This window comes from Echinops telfairi, unplaced genomic scaffold (genome assembly GCF_000313985.2).
Source record: "Echinops telfairi isolate 266 unplaced genomic scaffold, ASM31398v2 ScPeMD7_7468;HRSCAF=8506_0, whole genome shotgun sequence".
Lineage (NCBI taxonomy): Eukaryota > Metazoa > Chordata > Mammalia > Afrosoricida > Tenrecidae > Echinops > Echinops telfairi.
This window is the reverse complement of record NW_022111369.1, coordinates 46,200,958-46,222,440: the sequence shown is the minus strand read 5'-3', so window position 1 is coordinate 46,222,440 and position 21,483 is coordinate 46,200,958. Positions and strand designations below refer to the sequence as shown.

Below are 21,483 nucleotides of genomic sequence, written 5' to 3'. Positions count from 1 at the left end.
TCCAAAGCTTGACCTTTAGTATCTAACACCTTGATTGAGAGATTATCACAAGAATAGATTTGACACACTAATAATGGAATTTGATACACTGTGGATCAAATACTGATGAGTTGTGGGATGATAAACAACTCAAACCTGATCAATTCCCACTGGCATTAAAACTTGTTAACTTCCTTAATAAACCCTTTAATTATGAATTTTGTTAGTGAGTTCTGCGTGGCCTTTGCATTGGAAAATGAATTATTGCAGATGCAGTTAGATTAAAATTTAACACCTTATCATTTGATTTCCCTTTTGACCCATTTTTTCTAGTATTTAATATTTTCTGATTTCTTTTTGATTGAGTGTTTTCTCAGTTTTACTTTGTTATTGTAGTTTTAAAAAAATGTTTTTATGTATATGAAATCCAGGCTAGGTAAATCTATAGAGACAGTAACTGGATTAATAATTACCTAGAGGCATGACAGGGGAGGTACAGGGGAAATGGAGAGCTAATAGTGATGGTACAAGGATGAAGAACATATTCTAAAATTGATTGTGATTATGATTGTACAACGCTTCTTAACATGATTGAGTGCTGAATGGTAGGGTTTTTTAATTACATGCCAATAAAGCTTTTAAGAAAGCAAAGATAGCACTCTGAGGACTAAGATGCACCTGCCCTAGCCCTAGTTTAGTTTCCTCTTAGGGATGCAGGAACCGAACACTGAATCAAGAAGACCAAAGAATTCATGCATTTGAATTATGATCATAGTATTGATGAAGCATATGGAATAGATCATTTACTCCCAGAGAACAAACAAATCCATTTTGGAAGAATAAAACCAGAATACTCCATAGAAATGAGGATAAGAAAACTTCCTCATGCTTCTGTTGGGAATGCCATCAAGAAAGGCCCATCCCTAGAAAATGACATCATGTTTGATAAAGGAAAGGGTCACCTGAAGGATGGAAAGCCTCACTGAGATCGACCCAATACCACAGCAAGGGACTCACAAGCACAGAGTCCCATGAAGATGGCACCTGTTGAGGGCCAAGTTTTGTTCTGTTATATTTAGTCACCATGACTCAGAGCTGACTGAGGACAACAGCAGCAACATATCAACATTAGTCTGGCAGGATTTCTAGACCAATACCTCATGTGACAAAGAAGGAAAAAATGCAGTTTGTGTAATATGTGGATGTAGTGTCTCTTCGCTTTTTCTTTTACCCAGCAAAGCTCTGATTCTTTTTAATTTGTCAGAATACTTTTAAAATGTCAGTTTGCAGACATCTTAAAATCCTTTATTTATGCTTGATAATTTAGTAGTTGTAATTGTGATTTATTTCCAAACTTATTTCACTTATTTGGTTACCAACTATCCAAGCTGACCTAGTCTGATATATCTGCTGTGACATCCCCCTAATTGTTATTGGCTATTTTGCTAATGCTCTTGAAAAGTTAGTAGAAACCAGCAGAAATCCAATCTTTAATAATTTGTAATTTGTTCTATCTTCCTTTAGGTGCCTTGTATGTACTAAGTCATGAAGGGAGTGTTTAGTCCTCCATATGATGTGTCTTAACAATAAAGCTTGGCTGTTTGAATTCACCAAGAGGCACCTCAAATGGAAGGCTTGGTGTCTACATCCCAAAGCCACAGCCACTGGAAATCTTATGGAGGGCAGTGGTGCTCTGACACACACTGAGTCACCATGATCTGGAGTCAACTTGATAGCAGTCTGTAAAAATCATGCTTCACAGTTGGCACCCAGTGAAATATCCATCATCTCATCTGGTACCTGGTTCATAGTCTATCCATTTCTATAGGCCCTTTGTGTCCAATAACTTTATCTCTCTGCTTTTTCTACACCAATCTTGGATGCACAGGAAATGCTCATAAATAGAATAAAGCATCTTCATACACCCTCCTTGCATAATTTAATTATTCGGGACCATGTCAGGTTCCCAACTTCTTTTAAATCTATGTGGAAAATATTTTTTGTTGTTCGTAGATATTGCAAACCGATACTGGGGGCTTTGCCAACTCTCTAAGGCAAAGCCCAGGACAAAGTGACTAATGAACTCTCCAGGGAATTGCTTCAGTCTAAGCTCTTACCACTTCATTCCCTCTTCTCCTGCCTTTTCCTACTCTCCTCTTCCGTTTCTATCCTTCTACACTCAAAGCCTGTGAAATCCAGAAGCTAGAGATGACGTTCTCTCTTCTTTTTCCCCTTTGATCTCTGACTCCATAAATGCAGAATGGCTCAGCTGCTGCATAAATGCTTAAGGAGAACTGAGGAGGAGAAGATCCTAGACTCAGAACGAAACTCCCTAGGATTTTTAGAAAACATAATAAGGATTAGTGTTTCCTAAGTATTACCTGGCCTCGTTTGTTTTGATTATCTAAGCCAGGGATTGGTAGACTTTGGAGATGGAAGAGTCAAACCTGTTCCTCACAACAATTTGGAAGTTATTCAAGAGCCAGAAACATATTCTTATGGACAAATGAAATCACTATTGTGTAGATAATATCCTTTAATTTTTTTCAGTATTAATTCAGAGCCACATGTACATACCCAAAGAGTGGCATATGGCTCTTGAGCCACAGTTTGTCAACTCTTGAGCTAGGCTTTTTAACCTTTAGCAGCTACATTTTCAACACAAAAGCGTTGGACTCATTGTTTTTGTTTTGTTGTTTTGCTTGTTTGTTTTTTCAAAATAGAACCTAAGAGCATTTGACTTATTACACAGCTCCCCCGACTGTACCCTCACTTTTCAACTATAGATATTTCCTGATTTAGGACAGATTTCATTCCTGAAGACTCCATCATAAATTGGTTCTAAAATGGGCCAAATACCCACCGCACCTTTTTCTTCCCGGTTATCATTATTGCTCACTACTTGGCAGTATTTTGAACCTAAATGTTCATAACATTAACCATCTGTGAGTGAACATCAGCAAACTGTGAGAAGGGTAACATCAGCAAACTCCATGCATCACCTTTCTAAGCAATACACATTACTAACAATACCCTACCTTCTCCAAAATGGAACAAACCAAAAAACGACTATCGAGTTGATGCCAACTCAAAGCTACCATACATAGGATTTCCAAGACTGTCGATCTTGGGAGAGCAGACAACCTCATCTGTTTCCTGCGCAGCAGTTGGTGGGTTTAGCAGCCTAACACTTACAGCACGGGGCCACTAATAATAAGATGTGCAGCAACAACAAATTATCATAAGTGTGGTTTGTTGTAACTGAATACATCATACATTGAAGATTACCTGCATTATATGAGAAGGTTTCAAACGATTCATGGGAAAATGAAGTTTTTGATGCCTCCTCACAAGTCTTCTAGCTTTGATCATTTTTACATACTGAACTTCATTCCCCCCCCCCCTTTAACAGAATGGCTCTTTAATTATAAATATCTGAAGCAGTTTTTAATTGAGCTTTAACACTCCATGTATAACTTGACTGCTGGCAATATAGAGCCCTGCCTGTTGCCCCTGCTTTCCTCAACCTCTATCCCATGCCATAAATGCACCATTTTTACTTACAGGGGACAAGTCAACGCAAGGAAAAGAAGGGAGGAGAATCATATATGTTTCCCTGTTATCCAGCTTCTGTAGTCTTTGCAGAGAAAAGTCAGAAGTTGGTAGAACGACTCAAGAGTGAGCCTATAAATTTCTAGGTAAAAATGGATTTAGGATCTCTGGGTGATCAAAGATGGCACAGAGAAGGACTCTCTGGTGGCCCTCGTTTCTGTAAAGAACCAAGTACAGTTCTTTCTGGAATCCCAAGGATTAGAAGCATTGAGAATTTCCCATGACAGTACTTGGCAAGGGCGTTATCCTCATGACAGGCATCATAGCTAGACAGGTATTGGACAGGATCAAAGAAGCCAGAGAAAAACAAAAAGAACAAGGTATACTCTGTGGTCATTACTACAGACTCACTGGTTTGTAAACACTTCTTGAAGATTCCTAGAAATAACACAGTCCCTTGTGGGAAGACACAGAAGTACTCCTGCTATTAGAAGCACTATTTAGCTAAGATGCATTTGACCATGCTAGGGCTATATCTGAAGCAAATAATACTGAAGGCTTTATAATCTAGAAGGCTTTCAAATCCCAGTGCAATTGCTCTTTTTATTTAGGCAGGACTATTTCCAGCTGAAGGACTGGTCCACCTGAATAAGCATTTCCACGGTGTTACTTTGAGATCTGAACTAGTATTCTGGTTTTGTTTTTAGCTTCACCTCTGACTCACTGTTGTGAAACTAAGAAATCATTTATCCTCTCAGCACCTCAGAATTCCTCTTCTCTGAATGAGGATAATGGGTAAACCTTTTCTTGCTTCACTGAATTGTTGTGAAGGTTAATTAGATAATGTTCGCACAGTCCTTTGAACTTGGCCAATTAAAGTGATGTGTAAATACTGTTCTTCCTTTTATCAGAATGCCTTGATTGAGCCATCTCATGGAGACTTAAAGATGATTATGATAGGAGGGTCATAAGAAAGGAATTTTTTTCTCTTTAAAAAAAAATCTATGTGAACTCAATTTTGGGATTATAAGTATATGTATGGAATATACAGTTAGAGGTCTAATTGGTGCAAATAGGGGTATATTCTCACATTTGTTCAGGAGGTAATGGTTTTACCTTCGCATCACGTAAGGGAAAAGTTAGCTTCTTGAGTGTAGGATAAAACACTGGGTTCTTTAAATATAACACCCTTTATGAATGTTATTTGTGTTCAAGGTATTTAACTAAGACAACATTGGTGATTTATTTGAAATTTCCCATTTGAGAATCACGGAACAGCAGATTTGCCCTCACCATCTGTAAAAGCCACCCCCTTGAAGAAGTTACTTCTATAGATCATACAATGGCTAGTCCAGAAGCCTTAGATGAACCTGAAACTTTACTGATTTCCTGATGAGAATATTTACGCTAAGATAATTATCCCAATTGCCTTTGAAATTCTGCATTAACAGACCTTTTCTTCTGCCAGAAATAAATTCATAGATGGATTAATTGGCCTATGGAAACAACGACACAAGCCTATCACGATAAACTTGCCTTGGGCTTTAGTATAACATACTACTAAATATAATTTACTATAAATATAATTTACAAATGATATATGTAAGCTATATTTATTAAATGATGACATTATTCAATCCCAGATGTTTTGTTTTGGGGCCCATGTTCTTTCTGTTTACTGTATGTACAAGAGTCTTTATCAAGACATTCCTTCTTTGTTGTTAATTATTGGGGGTCATATAGTTGTTTTATATATAAAGCAATACATTTGTTTTTTCATTGTTCTAACGCTCTCACAATGTTCAGGAATTTGCTGGAGGACATATAATGAGATCTTTTTCTATTTTTATTTTTTCTTGTGTATTAAATCATCTGTCTCTGGCTCAAGGTCACTCACAAAAAGTGAGCAGAGAGCTGTGGTCACATGTACTTAGGATGCTGGTATTAAAAGGCCTATCTCTGAATTACACAATTATTTTAGCTGATTCTTTCTTTGCTTATAGTTCTAAGTCAGAATCCCATCTATGTTCACAGGAATGATTTTTGGAATCGCTTCCAAAAGACTGTGCCCAACAGCTGCATAAGCTCCTCTGATTTCTTATACAACCTGGGGTCTTCTAGTTCTGTGGATAGATTCAATTTTCCACCTGACTTTATGTGCTAAGTACTAAACATCTGAAAAACTCAAGTTATATGTTCCTGGAACCATTTATAATGTCTCTTTTTGTAAATTTTATCTTGTCAAGGTTTTGGATAATATAATGATTTTTTTTTTCCAGTTGAGAATGAACCTTGGTCTTAAAACCAATAGTAAGAGATTTTTGCCTAGTCCGAAACAGTTTAACTCTATAAGGTCATTGTTGCCTTTTGGTGGCTTCTGGCCAGCCAGAAGAAAAGAGAATAGCTTCAAGGAAATGGATAAGTATAGGCCGAGGAAAAGCCGTTTGTGTTGTCATTGGGAGGAATCTGAAAGAGAAATTGTATTATTTTTCACTTTTTTCCTCCTGTCAATGATCTTCTTAAAGGATGAATTCTGGAATCTGAATATTTTTGTATGCTTCCAGTTTAATACCAACTTAAAAGCTAGACCACTGGATATTTGGAATGTTATGTCTTTATAAACTAAGACGTCTCTCAAAGGATTATTTTAGTTTATATGAAAAGTTGATATAAAGCCATCTTAAAAATGAGTATTGTAATTTTAAATTATCATTGGTGAAATTATGCCATTTAGAAAGATAATATTTTGAGTTATGCTGTGACTGTTCATAAGAAATCTTTATCAGAACAGGAATAGGCTTAGGTTTAGTTCGAGGTAAAGTGAGGATAATTTAGGAGTAGCCATTTGCTGGTGTCACTGGTATACCTTGTGCTTCAGTTTAGTATCTAAACCATTTAATTCCAAGCCTGATTAATTTGTAGTTCCCCAGAGACAAAAACACACTTGGAGAGATTTCAAAAATAAAACAAGACAATGCTGAGGAAAATTCTCAAAAGATTTTGTTAATTGAGTTAATAAAAACATTTTCCAGAGAATTTTCCGAAGTTCAAGAAAAATCTGAACCTCTTGGTCTTCAGGGCCCGCTGGGGAGTAGATTTATCAAATTACTCCTACCCTCTTCCTGTGACCTTTCCTCTGTAGCCATACAGCATCAACACCAGAGACTAACTGGGGCGGTTAGTAATGAGAATAACACGTAAGATAAACGTTCCTTAAATCTGATCCGATAAGCAAGTACTCCAAGAAGAGTTCCTTCTCCCTAGAGAAAAATAAGCTCATCATTTGAAAAGCTTTCATTAAAAGCTTTTCATCCTAACCGAGAGACCATCATCAGTCACACACGGACACACGCACACACCCTCCCCCAACCACCTTCCGCAAGCTAGCTTTAGTACAAGGCTCAAGGGGCCACAGAGGTGTGAGTGATTTCTGAGCTGAAACTTGGGCCATAGGCTAAGAAGCGTTTTTTATTAGATCTCAGGATCTCAAACAACACCGGATGATAAGTCACCGTTTATGGTTACTGCAGTGCAGGAGAACATCGCCTTGATTGAATCTAATGAGTAATGAGGTTCCAGAGCAGCTCCTTCAGCTGCGGAGCATCTCTTCCCAACTTCGTATTCAGTGATCCCCACTGGTAGCGTGAAGTCAGCGATAAAATTTGGCCAATGCCACAAATCAGATTTTTTTTTTTGCCTGTTGAAAGTTGCTTTACTTTAGTAGGAGCCCTGGGAGCACAGTGGTTATGTGTGGGGCTGCCAACTGCAAGGTCAGCAGTTCAAAGCCACCAGATGCTCCAAAGGAGAAATATGGGCTTCTACTACCATGAAGAGTTAGAGTCTCAGAAACTCACAAGGGCAGTCCGAGTCTGTCCCATAGAGTCATTATGAGGTGGCATCAACTGATGGTAGTGAGATTTGGGGGGATGAGGGTTGTCTTAACATTGCTTAAGGACTTAGGAACAAAGTTGGGAGATTTATAAAATGTTGGATTTTACTTTAAGTCAAATATTTTGATGGGAACTTGATGAGGATTCGGTAAGTGCTATAATATAAATTTTAGGATTGTGCAGAGAGCTTTGAAGCAAGGATTTCTAAAAGTCTTGAATAATCAACCATTTGTAACTACCTACTGAAAAGTCACAATACTTGATGCTCATTAAACTTAGTTTTACGGTAAGTCGCTATCACTTTTCTCGGGCAAAGTGCTGGTAGGAGCAGAGAATCTTGGTCATGCAGGCAGTGAAGGAGTAAAGCTATGTGCTGTGGGTGGTTTCAGTTCCCACATAGAATACTTGAGCCATCGAATTATATAAGAAGTAAAAATAGCTTTCCATGGAGTTATCATAGAAAAATTATAAGTCCATAGGAAATTTTCATATGAAATCTATGTGAATTTTTAACCTCAACAAAAATATATGGTTTTCTCCTGCAAACAAACACACACACACCAAAATATATTGCTATAAAATCATAGAAACCTTTATTAAACAAAAATATCACAACGTGAAGCTATGTGTCTCACTATATCCTCCATCTACATTTATATACTTCTAAAGGCTGTGCTTCTGACCCTAAACCATCCCTGACAGATTATGTACTCTTCAATTTGCACTACATCAAATCAGTAATTTGGTATCCTCAAGGGAATCAAATTCCATTCTTTTCAAAGTTCTTTAAATTTGAACTTGAAAGGGCACGATCAGGACTATGGGGTAAATGGGGTTGGTTTCTCAACATAAGTCTTGTAAGAGAGACCTTGTTACTCTCAGAGGATGAGCACGTGCACTGATGGGATGGAGATTCAATTTACTGAGTGCCATTTTCCTGGCCTTCCCCCAACAATTTTCTGAAAATGTCTTCATAGTAAGCCCCTGTGATTATCCAGTCTCCTGCAAAAAAATCGATCATAACCACTTAACCCATTGGAGTCCCTGTTTTAACTGGCATAGCAGGTCCCATCAGAAGCCACTGTTTCAGTTGGACCCTTTTGCGCAACCATCCTGAAGAGACGAAGGCAAGTGTGTTGTTGTTAGGTGCCATCGAGTCAATTCCAACTCATAGTGACCCCTGCACAACAGAACAAAGCACTGCCTGGTCTTGTACACCCACACACTTGTTATGCTAGAGCCCATCACTGCAGCCACTGTGCCAATCCATCTTGTCAAGGGTCTTCCTCGTTGTTGCTAGTCCTTCTACTGTACAAAACATGCTGCTCTTCTCCTGATAACATATTCCAAGTACATAAGACAAAGTTTCTCCATTCTTGTTTCCCAGGAAAACTCTGGCTGTACTTTTTCCGAGACAGATTTGTTTGTCCATGGTACTTTTAATATCTTCCCCAGCACCATAATCCAAATGCACCAATTCTTCTGCTGTCTTCCTTAATCAGTGTCCAATTTTCACACCCATATGAGTTGATTGAAATTATCATGCTTTAGAGCAGGTGCACCTTAAAATAACCTCGACTTTAATCACCTTAAAAAGTCTTGTGCAGCAGATTTGCTCGATGCAATACTTTTTAATTTCTTGATTGCTGCTTCCATGAGATCCCAAAAAGATGAAATCCTGACAGTTTCAATCTCTTTCTGTTTTTGCTGTCATCTATTGGTGCAGTTCTGAGGATTTTGATTTCCTTTACATGGAATTGCAATCCATACTGAAGGCTTCAACACAAGGGCTTCAAGTCCTCCTCAATTTCAGCAAGCAAGGTTGTGCCATCTGCATGCCATGTATATATGGTTTTTTATTTATCAAATGTTTCAAAAGCTGTTAACACTATCTTACTTTTATTAAAATATGAGAATATGAACATTTTGCATCTGTATACATGGGATAGTCAGCATGCTGTATCAGGTTGTATCAGTGACTCATGAACAATGTTGTGCTTCCAATAGCTAGACTCAAGTGCAACAATATAAATATACTTCTTACAAGGACTCGTCTAACATTTTATTATTTTATTTTATTCTCAAGTAGAAAGATGGAGTCAGAAGTTTGCAAGGGTTCAGAAATTAGTTAATTGAGATTGGGAAAAAAAAACCTTTAAATGTTAAAATTGAAAAAATACACAATGTAAACTTTTTCTTTGGGATTTGCTTGATTCTTAAAATATCTTATCTTGCACGAAAATCTGCTCATTTCCTTTGTTTGCTTCTTCTTTATGTCTTCGCTCTGAAAGTGTATAGAATACTCAGTTCCTATTTGGTTTAACAGTGAAGACCTTGCTTCAGTTACTGGGTTTTACTTTTGTTTTTCATTTTTTTCTGAGATAAGCAACCTGTGTTTATTCAATCCTGCCTCTATAGCATAGGTCTTCAGGGTGTGTATGCAATGGACTAGTGTTGTCTGTGAGTATACTTCTAGGAGTTCTTTGCTGTGAATGTACAAGGCTCCCATGTTAGAAGATAAATCAACATACTGCTTCCTTCATTGACAAGCTCTTCTTATTAAAGAAAAAAGCCATCTTAGTTAGACAATATATTTATTGGCCAAGTTGCTTTACAACTTCTTTTCTTGTTTCAGTGAACCAATGAATTTATATAGTACTTTTCCACATGTAATGATTTCTAGACCTGTTCTAAATAGTCCTTTTTAGACCCACATCTAGAATACAACTAGCTTTTCTACAGTCTGATAAAAATATAGTGAAAAAATATTATATTCTTGTATCTGGAAATTATTTCTCCTAGCATTATAGCTCTTGAGGCTGACTTTAAATCATAGTGATTTTTAATTATGTACAGCACCTGGTCACAATTACACTTCATCCAGTCCAAATCCTTCTTGTGATTTACAATCCATTATCATCACCCCAAAATGACAACCTTATGTATATCCTATCCAACTTTATGTCATTTGCAAATATGGCTTATGAAGCTATTGCTGTCAGAAAACCATAAAAAAAAACCCTAGTAGCTTTAAATAATTTAACTTGTAGCATCAAACTTGACAAAGACTCACTAAACTCACTAAAGACTTATTAACATGATAGAAAAAATATAGGGTTGATGAAAACACCTATTGGTGAAATTTTAGCTGGTTAAAAAGCATGTTCCAAAGAAACTGGTTAATGCATCTTATAAAAGATCTATTGTGGTCTTCTATGAATGGTATTTTAAAACTTTTCTCACGGGTCTATGGTTCATCTGGCAGTTATGGTGACTTGGCTTGTCTCAGCTGATATTACCTGGGCTTATTCAAGCATCTGCCTGCAGCTGGTGGGTTGGTTGGGGCAAAGTCATGTAAGATGACCTCATGACCTACGTGTCTCAGCTCTACTATGCAGGTCTTGCATCCCCTAGGAGGCAAGTTTGACCTTGATTGTATGGCCATGACAGAGTTCCAAGGAAGATAGGGAGGGTCTCTGTGAAGATCAGCCCTACCTCTGGCAGAGAATGTTTAAAAGTGGGCCTAAGGAAGGGCAAAGATAATGTAACAACACAATGACAATTTGTTCTTCTAAGTTGTTCATGACAAATTAGAAAAATGACACAAACACTTTCATAGAAGATTACAATACATCTTTTTGAAGATACATTAATCAAATGTCTTTGGAACATGTTTTTTACCTAGCTATAACCCTACCAATAGGTACTTTTATCAATTCTACATTTTTTCATCATGTGAATCAGGCTTGAGTGAAAGTTTTATCGTTTGATGCTGCCATTAATAAATTTTCTATGCATTTTGTATATAAATATGTTTTCATTGTAGATCGCTCGATCCTTGGCCATGTACATGGACACAGCACATGAAAAGCAAAACAAGGTCCATTGCATGACTTATAATTACAAAATAGTGAGAAAACTGCAGAAAAGATTATTTTATTGTGATTTATATAGTTTTTAATTTTCCAATAATAAAAGATAAATATTCTCAAAATTTAATTTCAATGACAAATTAAAATTCTCAAAATTTAATTTTAATGACAAATTAAAATGTGTTAGGATATACCACACTTTAAAATTGGAAGTGAAGAATGAATAGGATGCTGTGTATATCTATAGAGCAATATTCGGTTTCTATGATGAATCCATTAAAAAGCATGAATGTCTATGTAGCAGTATAGGAAAGTAAGGCAAAAATACATTTCAAACACTGACACCTTTTGATTATGCATTTATAGGACTAAGAAACCTATTACATGTTGCTGTTGTTAGGTGCCATCAAGTTGGCTCCGACCCACAGTGGCCCTATGCACAACAGAACAAAAAACTGCACCTATGTCATCCTCACAATTGTTCCTGTGCCCGGCCGAGCCCGTTGATGCAGCCACTGTGTCAGTATATCTCGCTGAGGGCCTTTCAACTTTTTGCCACCCCTCCACTTTAACGAACATGATGTCCTTCTCCAGGGCCTTTGAAATCTTGCCATCCTTTCCTCTAACCTTATGAACACTCCAACTTAATCCTTCCAATAGAAGTTTTTCCTTTTAGCAGTCCATTGTACTTTCAATATTCTTCTCCAGCACCAAAATTCAAATGCATCGATTCTTCTACGGTCTTCTTTACTCAATATGCAACTTTCACATGCATATTATACAATGGAGAATACCATGACTTGGGTCAGGCCCACCTTAGTCCTAAAAGTAACATCCTTGCTATTCGATACTCTAAAGAGGTCTTGTGCAGCAGATTTACCTAATGCAATACATATTTAGATCTCTTGACTGCTTCTTCTGTGAGCCTTATTATGGATCCAAGTAAGGTAAAATTCTTGAAATATCAACCTTTTCTCCATTTTTCAGGATGTTCCCAGTTGGTCCAGTTGTGAGAATTTTGGTCTTTCTTTCTTTGAGTTGTAATCCATACTGAAGGCTGCAGTCCTTGATCTTCATCAGCAAGTGCGTCAAGTCCTCCCTTTCAGCAAGCAAGGTTGTGCCATCTGAATACTGCAGGTTGTTAATGATCATTCCTCCAATCCTGAGCCAGCACTCTTCTTCATATAATCCAGCTTCTCTGATGGTTTGCTCAGCATATAGATTGAATAAGTATGCTGAGAGGATAAAACCATGAGATACACTTTTTATGATTTTAAACCATGCTATGTGCTCTTGTTCTGTTCTCACAGCTGCCTCTTGATCCATGTAAAAGTTCTGAATGAGCACAATGAGGTGTTCAAGAATTTCCATCCTTCTCAGGGTTATCCACAGTTTATTTTGGGCAACATAGTCTAATGCCTTTGCATAGTCAATGAAACACAAGTAAACATCTTTCTGGTATTATCTGATTTGAGCCAAGATCCATCTGACATCAGCAATGAAATCCCTTATTCCATGTCCTCTTCTGAATCTGGCCTGAACTTCTGGCAGTTCCCTGTCAATATGCAGTTGTAACCGTTGTTGGGTGATCTTTAGTAAAATTTCACTCAAATTTTCCAGTAATATTGTTCTATAGTTTGAGCTTTCTGTTGGATCACCCTTCTTTGGATTGGGCACAAATATAGATCTCTACCAGTCAGTTGGCTAGGTAGTTGTCTTCCTGATTTCCTGATAGACTAATGAGTGCTCCCAGGGCTGCTTCAGCCTTCTGAAACATTTTTATAGGTATTCTGTCCATTCCTGGGCCTTGTTCTGCACTAATGCACTCAGTGTAGCATAAAATTCTTCCTTCCGTATTGTTGGCTCTTGCTCACATGCTACCTCTTGAAATGGTGGACTGTCGACTCGTTCATTCTGGTACAATGACTCTGGGTATTCTTTCCATCTTCTCTTGATGCTTCCAACGTCATTCAATATTTTGCCTGTAGGATATTTCAGAATTGCAACTGGTGGCTTGAATGTTTTCTTGAGCTCTCTTAGTTTCGGATCTGCTGAGCATATGCTTCCCTTAAGGTTTTAATTCTAGGTCCTTGCACATTTCACTACAATATTGGGCTGTGTCTTCACTAGCTGACCTTTGGAATTTCCTATTCAGTTCATTGACTTCATTCTTTCTTCCATTTACTTTAGCTATTCTTCGATTAAAAGCAAGTTTCAGAGTCTCTTCTGACATCTGCTTTGATCTTTTCTTTCTTTCCTGTCTTTTTAATGACCTTTGGCTTTCTTCATGAATGATGATTTGACGTCCTGCCAACAGCTCACCACGTCTGCTTACATTAGTGTTCAATGCATCAAATTTGTCTTGAGATGTCCTCAAAATTCAGGTGGGATAGATTCAAGGTCATATTTTGGCTACTGTGGCCTTGACCAATTCTTTATAGCCCCCGAACTCTTAAAATGAATGTCACAAGGTGTCATTGTAGCCATCTGAGTGGTTAAATGGATAGTCCTCAAACTTTTTAGCCAGGGGGCCAGTTCACTGTCCCTCAGGCCTGTTGGAGGGCCGGACTATAGTTAAAAAAAAAAACTATGAACAAATTGCTATGTACACTGCACATATCTTATTTTGAAGTAAAAAAACAAAAGGGGCAAAAAACAAACAAAAGGGGGGCCAGATAAATGTCCCCGGCGGGCCGAATAAAACACAACGTTTCGTCTATTGACTGCTGCTTTCACGATCATTGACTGTAGATCCAGGCAAGGCCAAATTCTTGACAAGTTCTACTTTTTCTCTATTTATCATGATGTTACTTATTGATCCAGTTGTAAGGATTTTGGTTGTCTTGACATTGAGTTGTAATCCACAATGAAGGCTACAATCCTTTATCTTCACCAGCAAGTGCTTCAAATTCCCCTTACTTTCTGTAAGCAAGGTTGTGTCCTCTGCTTCTCAGAGGTTATTAATAAGCCCTCTTCCAATCTTGATGCTGCATTCTTTTTCTTATAATCCAGATTCTCTGGTGATTTTCTCAGCATACAGATTGAATAAAATAGGTCAGGAGTGATATTTTGCCATAAGAGATTACCAAGATTGTCTTCCTTTCCTTGGGGCACACGCTCTTAGAAACAAACTGCAGGATATAAAAACCCCAAACCATATGGGGAGGTCACGTGTAGAGTGTTCAGTCAGAAACCTATTTGATCTCAACTCAGAGTCAATTTCCACCAATGGTGGAACCGTCTTAGATATCCAGTCTAGTTGTATTTTTAGATGGCTTTCAAAAAATCCTCAAAACTCACTGCCATCCAGTTCATGCCATCTCACATGGCCCTAAACAGGCAGGGCAAAACTGTCCCTGTGAGTTTCCTAGACTGTAACTCTCTACAGGAGTAAAAATCCCTGATTTTCTCCCACAGAGCACCTAGTGGTTCCAAACTACTGACCTTGAGGTTAGCAGCCCAATGCATAACCATTATGCCACCAGGGTTCCCAAATGACTCTCGCCTTTGTCATTACCTGACTCCAACAAGATGGAAAACGCAAGCAAAGTCTATTCAGTCTAGTCCAGTCATCGAACAACTTAAACCATAGTTGTTTTAAGCCACTAAATATAGGAATGGTTTTTTTAATCATTTAAAACAAAACAATGACATCCAAAAAGCTACCTTCTCTCTGCGTCCACTTTTCAGGTTGAGTTTTTCCCCAATGCCATGCCACTCTACCTTAGAGCTTCATATTTCCTGTCTACATTTATATGAGACAGATGCATACGATTGCATGAAATAGGTAAGCTATCTCTGAAAGGGCAATTCTTGTAGGATATCATCCATAGAAACCTCTACATGCAATCTTAATTTCCTTTGTTCCTCTACTTGATCAGAACTGCTCAAACTATAGTTGGCCTTATCCTTAGAATCATTGGATTATAAAAACAGCAGCAACAACAAAAAAATCAACTGTATTAACCTTCGTTATGATCAAGGACAAAGTACAAGTATTTTGAAGATTATTTCATAACATTGATTTGCTTTCAGGTATTCCCAAGTTGATTACATCTGATATGGTTAAAGAAGGCGCCACAGTGATTGATGTGGGCATCAACTATGTGCAAGACCCAGTGACTGGGAAGATGAGATTAATGGGAGACGTAGACTTTGAAGGTAATAAACTAAACCTTTTTTGATAAATGCATGTCAGAAAGATTCTGCTTTACATGTGTTTATAGTAAAACAAAACCTTTTTATTTCAGGAGGCATTGTTAACTTATTAACCATCAACTTTTTCTTTAGAGGAAATACAATCTCTAACTTGCTTATTCTTCCTTGCTCTCTTCCTCCTTGTCTCCTGCCTTCCTTTAGAGTCTGTTCCTCCTGCCTTTTTCCCTTTCTCCTCTTCTCTCCTCCCTCTTTGAGAGTTAAGTTTAAGTGTGTCATTAACATTGGATTTAATGAAATAAAATTCCTTGCAATGTAACTTTTTTTAGTGAGGTAATTGAGCTGGCCTTTGTAGAACTGGACATTTTAAAAGTTTTTTGTTGTTGTTGTTGTTGTTTCAGTATTATCCTACTCTATAATTAATCATTCATAGAACCAGAAAGGATTTTAGGGCATTTTCCAATGCTACTTCTGGTCCAGTTCTTGGCAGTTTTCTACATTATAGGCTCATGTTTTCAAGAGAATGAAAAGATAAGCTACAATTTTTATGAATGATGAAAGAGTTAAGACAGCTAATGGGCAGTCAATATATACTAATAGTAACACAACCTTTTTTATCTACAGATCAAGAAACTGAGTTCCAACAGAAAAAAAACATTTAATGCCTTAACCCCTAATCTAATGTTATTTTCAATATTTCTGTCAGATGCTTAACCAAATGAAAAATTTTTAGCATATAGGAATCACAGGTATCTATGATTACTGCAAAATAGTTATGTAAATGAGGACATTATTATAGAAGGAATCGTTTTTTGTATTAGGTAAGTTATTCTAGACAAAAATTCTAGTACCTTAGTTATGAGCATATCCTTGCAAACAAACTGAAAGGAATAGTTTGTGTGATTTTCTAAATAACCCAAGTGGAAACCATCATCATCAGCTGATGCTTTACAACTCCTACCATGGTGTTGAATGAAAATGAGTATTAAGGCAGTCAGAAGTTTCCTAGTGCATTAGCAGGATCTTGGGTACTGGGCCCATGTATGTGAGATTTCTCACAACTGGACCAAAAGATAATAGGAAAATATTGAAGTTGTCAACAATTTCCTTTTACTTGGATCTGTAATCAATGCTCATGGAAAGAGCAGCTAAGAAATCAGGCGTCATCTTGTATTTGGAAAACCTGCTCTTAAGAGCAAAAACGACACTGAGAGGACTAAGGTGAACCCGACCCAAGCTCTGGTGTTTTCAATCACCTTGTATCATGTGAAATGTGAACTATTAATAAGGAAGACAGAAGTCATATTGAGGCAGTGCAATTATCGTGTTGAGGAAGAACACTGAAAGTACCATGGGCTTCTAGAAGAATCAGATCTCTCAGAGGAAGTGTAGTTAGAAGGCTCCTTAGAATCAAGGATAGCAAGATTTTGTCTCGTGTATTTGGACATGCTATCAGGAGGAACCAACCCCTGAGAAAAGCCATTATAATTAGTAAAGGATCACAAAAAAATGAAAGGCTCTCAATGGGATAGTAACATGGTTGGTGAAACAATGGTTCAAATATAGTAATAATTGTGAAGGTGGTGCAGGATTGAAGAGTGTTTCACTCTATTGTACATACGGTTGCTATGAGTCAGAATTTTCCTCCCTCTTTTTTTAATTAGAAAACTGGGAGGAGGGACCCTTAAAACTCTTGTCATAATCCATACATCACTTGCATCAGATGAATTTGTACATATTTGCCTTCATTATTCTCTAGACATTTACTTTCTATTGAGCCCTTGGTATCAGCTCCTCTTTTTGCCCCCTCCCCCACCCCACCATTCTCATAACCCCCTGATAGATTATACATTGTCATTATTTTCATATCTCACACTGACCGCTGTCTCCCTTCCCCCATGTTTTCTGTTGTTCTTTCCCCTGTAGAGGGCTGTATGGTTATGTGTTGATCTTTGTGATTGGTTCCCTCGTTCTCCCTTCCTCACCCCTCTTCTCACTACCTTCTGGTATTACTATTCCCACTCATGTTCCCAGAATCTGTGTCATGAGCTCCCATCTTTTATCTATACCTGTGTACATGCTCCGGTCTAGTTTGAATTGAGAAGCAACACTGGGGTCATGGTAGTAGGGAGTGAGGGAATCTCAAGGAACCAGAGGAATATAGTGTGTTTCATCAATGCTTTACTGCACCCTGGTTGACTCATCCCTTCCCTGTGGCCCCTCTGTGGGGGGATTGTCCCACTGTCTACAAATTATCTTTGGAGCTTTGCTCCACTCTTCCTCATTCTCAAAAATATGTTTTTGTTTGTTTGTTATGTGTCTGCTAATGCCTATTACCTGATCCCTATGACTCCTCATGATCACACCAGCAGCATGCTTCTTCCATGTGGACTTGTTGCTTTTCTGCTGAATGGTGGCACTATATCTTTTAATAGCTGGATATCATCCACCTTCTTCACCACATTTGCTTACACACCCATTTGTCTTCAGTGATTGTGTCAGGAGGGTGAACATCTCATACTGCCAGGTTGTTAGACCAAAGTGTTCCTGCATTGAGGGACGGCATGAGCAGAGGCATACCTACCTCTGAGCATATCTCACATACTTTGTCCATGTTGTCAGAGAAGACCAGTCCTTGGAGAAGGACATCATACTGGGTAAAGTAGAGGGGCAATGAAAAAGAGGAAGGCCCTCAGGGAGATAGATTGACACAGTGTCTACAACAATGGGCTCAGGCATAGCAATCATTGTAAGGATGACGAGGGACTGTGCATTGTTTCATTCTGTTATGCATAGGGGCTCTATGAGTTGGAACTGACTCAACAGCACCCAACAACAACAACAACAACATCTAACACAAACAAACAAATTTGTAAGATTCTCTGTGCATCAGGGAGCAGATAGATTCAATAAGGTATCTGAGCTTGCTGTTAAAAAAGTAAAAATAAAACAAAACCTGTGTACAAATATATGGAGCATTTTCCCTCCATCCCTCTTTCTAACACACGCACACAAAACCACACCAAAGTGATACATGTGTGTATGTGTCTATATTAGCTTATAGATTCTATCCCCAATCATCCCTTGTCAATGCCAAGAATAGTACACTCTGTCTTTTCCTTTCAATATAGATTTACGAGACTTCAGACACAAGTTTTATAACATTTTCAAGGCTAGCTCTACTTTATTTTACTATTTTTAGCCAGAGTGGACAAGAGAAAAGTGATTAATAACCTATTTATTTGACCCTGAATTGGCTAAATCTATTGGGTTATATACTTGAAGTGTATCTTTCATGAATTCTTTCATTCCTTTGATAGATGTGTAATGATAGTATACTCTATGCTAGACACTAGAAGTAAAATGGGTGTACAAAAGCAAAGAATGGGTGTACATTATCAAACTGCTGTCCTATCATAGACTAATTCATAGATTTCGCTGTTATTTATGGCTTGTGTCTGCTTGTAGATATGTATGTTGTATATACAATATGCTGAACTCTTAGGAAATTATCTTGATTTCATTTTTTATATTCCACAAAGTCAGATCTCAATAATTTATTTAAATTTCTCAACTTGAAAGAATAAAAGTAGATTACATTTTTACACCCTTCCTTTTTCCATTATCATTCTGTTTCTTGATAATATCATAACTTCCATGTGTTTATTGCAAACTCACCACATACTTATGAGGCACTCAGATTATGTGGACCACTATAAAATAGAGGATATTTGAGATAAGAAAAGCAGGCATGCTTATAAATCATAACCTTGACTATGCTTTATGATGCAAGCTTAACCGGCAGTTCACCGTGTTTTATGACTCCTCATCTCAGATGTCATTGGACCAGAGTATTTTCTTATTTGAAGTAAAATGGTTTTCTCATGAGGGTATTCTGAAAACATGAATGAACATATAGAAAATGGGAGCCTTTCATGGGTGCATATGCTTAGTGTTACAGGTAGATATATGTGGTAGGTTTTATACCCCTCTGCATGGAAATGTCTATGCAATCGAATAGCAATTTTATATATATATATAAAATGAAATGTTAAAAAGAAAAATTACGAGGAAAAGTAGAAGGTATAAAGATGAATAGGAAAGAGTATACTGCCTTACTGTTATTGTTCACCTTAGAGGCCCCTCTACTGTTTGGCTAAAAATTGAGCCAATAAACTTGACTAAAGCATTATGGAGTTTGCTTAAGTCCCTAACCAATCAATAAGTATGATCTTCAATATGGTTTCTTAGTTTTGTTCCACATTTTCCTCCCACTCTGTTTTCAGGGCCTTCGAATGTGATTTCTTTCAGAGCAACTGGTATTGGTAAGCAGATTGGTAACCAACTAGGTCTGCTGGTCTCAGGGTTATGAAGCTGAGGTTTGTGTCGTCTGTTAGTCCACTGGACTAAGTATTTCTGTACATATTTGACTTTCTCCCCTTATCTTTGCTCTGGGTGGGGAGAAATTATGGATTATATTATGAAAAGTAACCTTTATCTCCTTAAGCCTATGGTCCTGAATCCCAAGCCTCGTAACTCATTTCCTCAAGGATTTTGATTATGGCTAAAGAGTTTTCATAACTTTATTCCCTGTATGGCCTGCCAAGTTCATGGATATATTTACACCATAAGTAAATATATAGGTTGAAATATTCTCTGTCAAATCTACAGATATTCATGAGTGTAGTCTGACTCTCTTTCCCATGCCTGCTCAGCTTTCATATTGCCTATGCATTCACTAATAAATTGTTTTTATGGCAGGATTATGTACATAATAGTATTTACCTCTGTTTTATTTCCTTTTCTCCCTCCTTCGGGGATTCTTGTGTGTGTTAGACTTGACTGTCTAGAGAAACAAAACAAGCAATGCTTGTATGTACTGTATATAAAAAGAGATTTATATCAAGAAATGGCTTACTGTAGAAATAGGTAAATCCAATTCGGTTCAAGTCAGGCTTCACCTGACTCATGGAAGCTGGTGAACAAGAAGCAGGCTGTAGAAGCAGAAATGAGCAAGCGAGGGCACAACCTGGTGGATGCAGAAGTCCTAAATCAGCCAAAATAATCCACTATCCATAGTCCACTGACAGCAGGTGACACAACAGGGAGATCAAGTAGCATCTATAAATATACAATAAGGTTCACTTAATATCACTGTCATTCAAAGTTTCACACCATCTTCTAAAGTTGGTAATGGAGAAATTGAAGGATTCACCAATTTCTTTAGTCTGATATTGATCAAACATGCAATCAAGATGCATTGATAACTATTTTGATAGGAATGCAAAAGTTGGAATAGTAATTGGAAAATAGGACCTTGTGATAAAAACAAAGCTGGAAGTCTAATGACAGATTTTGCAAGATCAATGACTTCTTCATTGAAAATACCTTTCTTCAGCAATCATACACATGGATCTTGCTATATGAAATACATAGGAATCAAATCAGCTGCATTCATGGGGAAAGATAATGGAGAAGTTCAATATCAGCAGCCAGAATGAAGCCAGGGGCTAAATGTGAAGCAAACTATCAATTGCTTCTATTTAAGTTCAGGCTGAAATAGATGACATTTCTTTTTTAAAAGCTCACCAAATCCTACAAAGGACCTGGAGTCTATTCTTCCTGGATTCAGAGAGTTTATTCAGAACAGATGAGACTCATTGAATGCTGGCAGAAGACCCGATGAGCTGTGGGTATCAGGTACATCAAATACAAAGATAGAAAACGTCATGAAGATATAAGAAAGAAAAAAAGAGAGAAAGAGAGAAAAGATCAAGTAGATTTCAAAAGAGACTCTGAACCTTGCTCTTGAACATAGAGTATCTAAAGCTAAAGGAAGAAACCATGTGCTTCTTCCATAGGGACTTAGTTGATGCCTTATTTAAATGAATACTCATGTTCTTTTTATACTATGTACAACCTGGCATAAAGGGACTATACCTTGGTGTGTTAGTGTGGGTAGACCAGAGAAACAAATCCATTGACACAGCTATGTGTATAAGAAAGAGATTTATATACCAGAGCAATTGAACATT

General features: G+C 37.5%; 1 protein-coding gene across 3 annotated transcripts in view; it reads left to right on the top strand.

The window, feature by feature from the left end:
• The window catches only part of MTHFD2L (methylenetetrahydrofolate dehydrogenase (NADP+ dependent) 2 like), a 165,616-nt gene that overhangs the window by 120,884 nt on the left and 23,249 nt on the right, over positions 1-21,483 (top strand). For all 3 annotated transcript variants that reach the window (XM_004703199.4, XM_045284284.1, XM_045284283.1), the window contains one exon: positions 15,329-15,454. In XM_004703199.4, the coding sequence (XP_004703256.1) occupies positions 15,329-15,454 (126 nt within the window). The remainder of the gene's footprint in view (positions 1-15,328; positions 15,455-21,483) is intronic.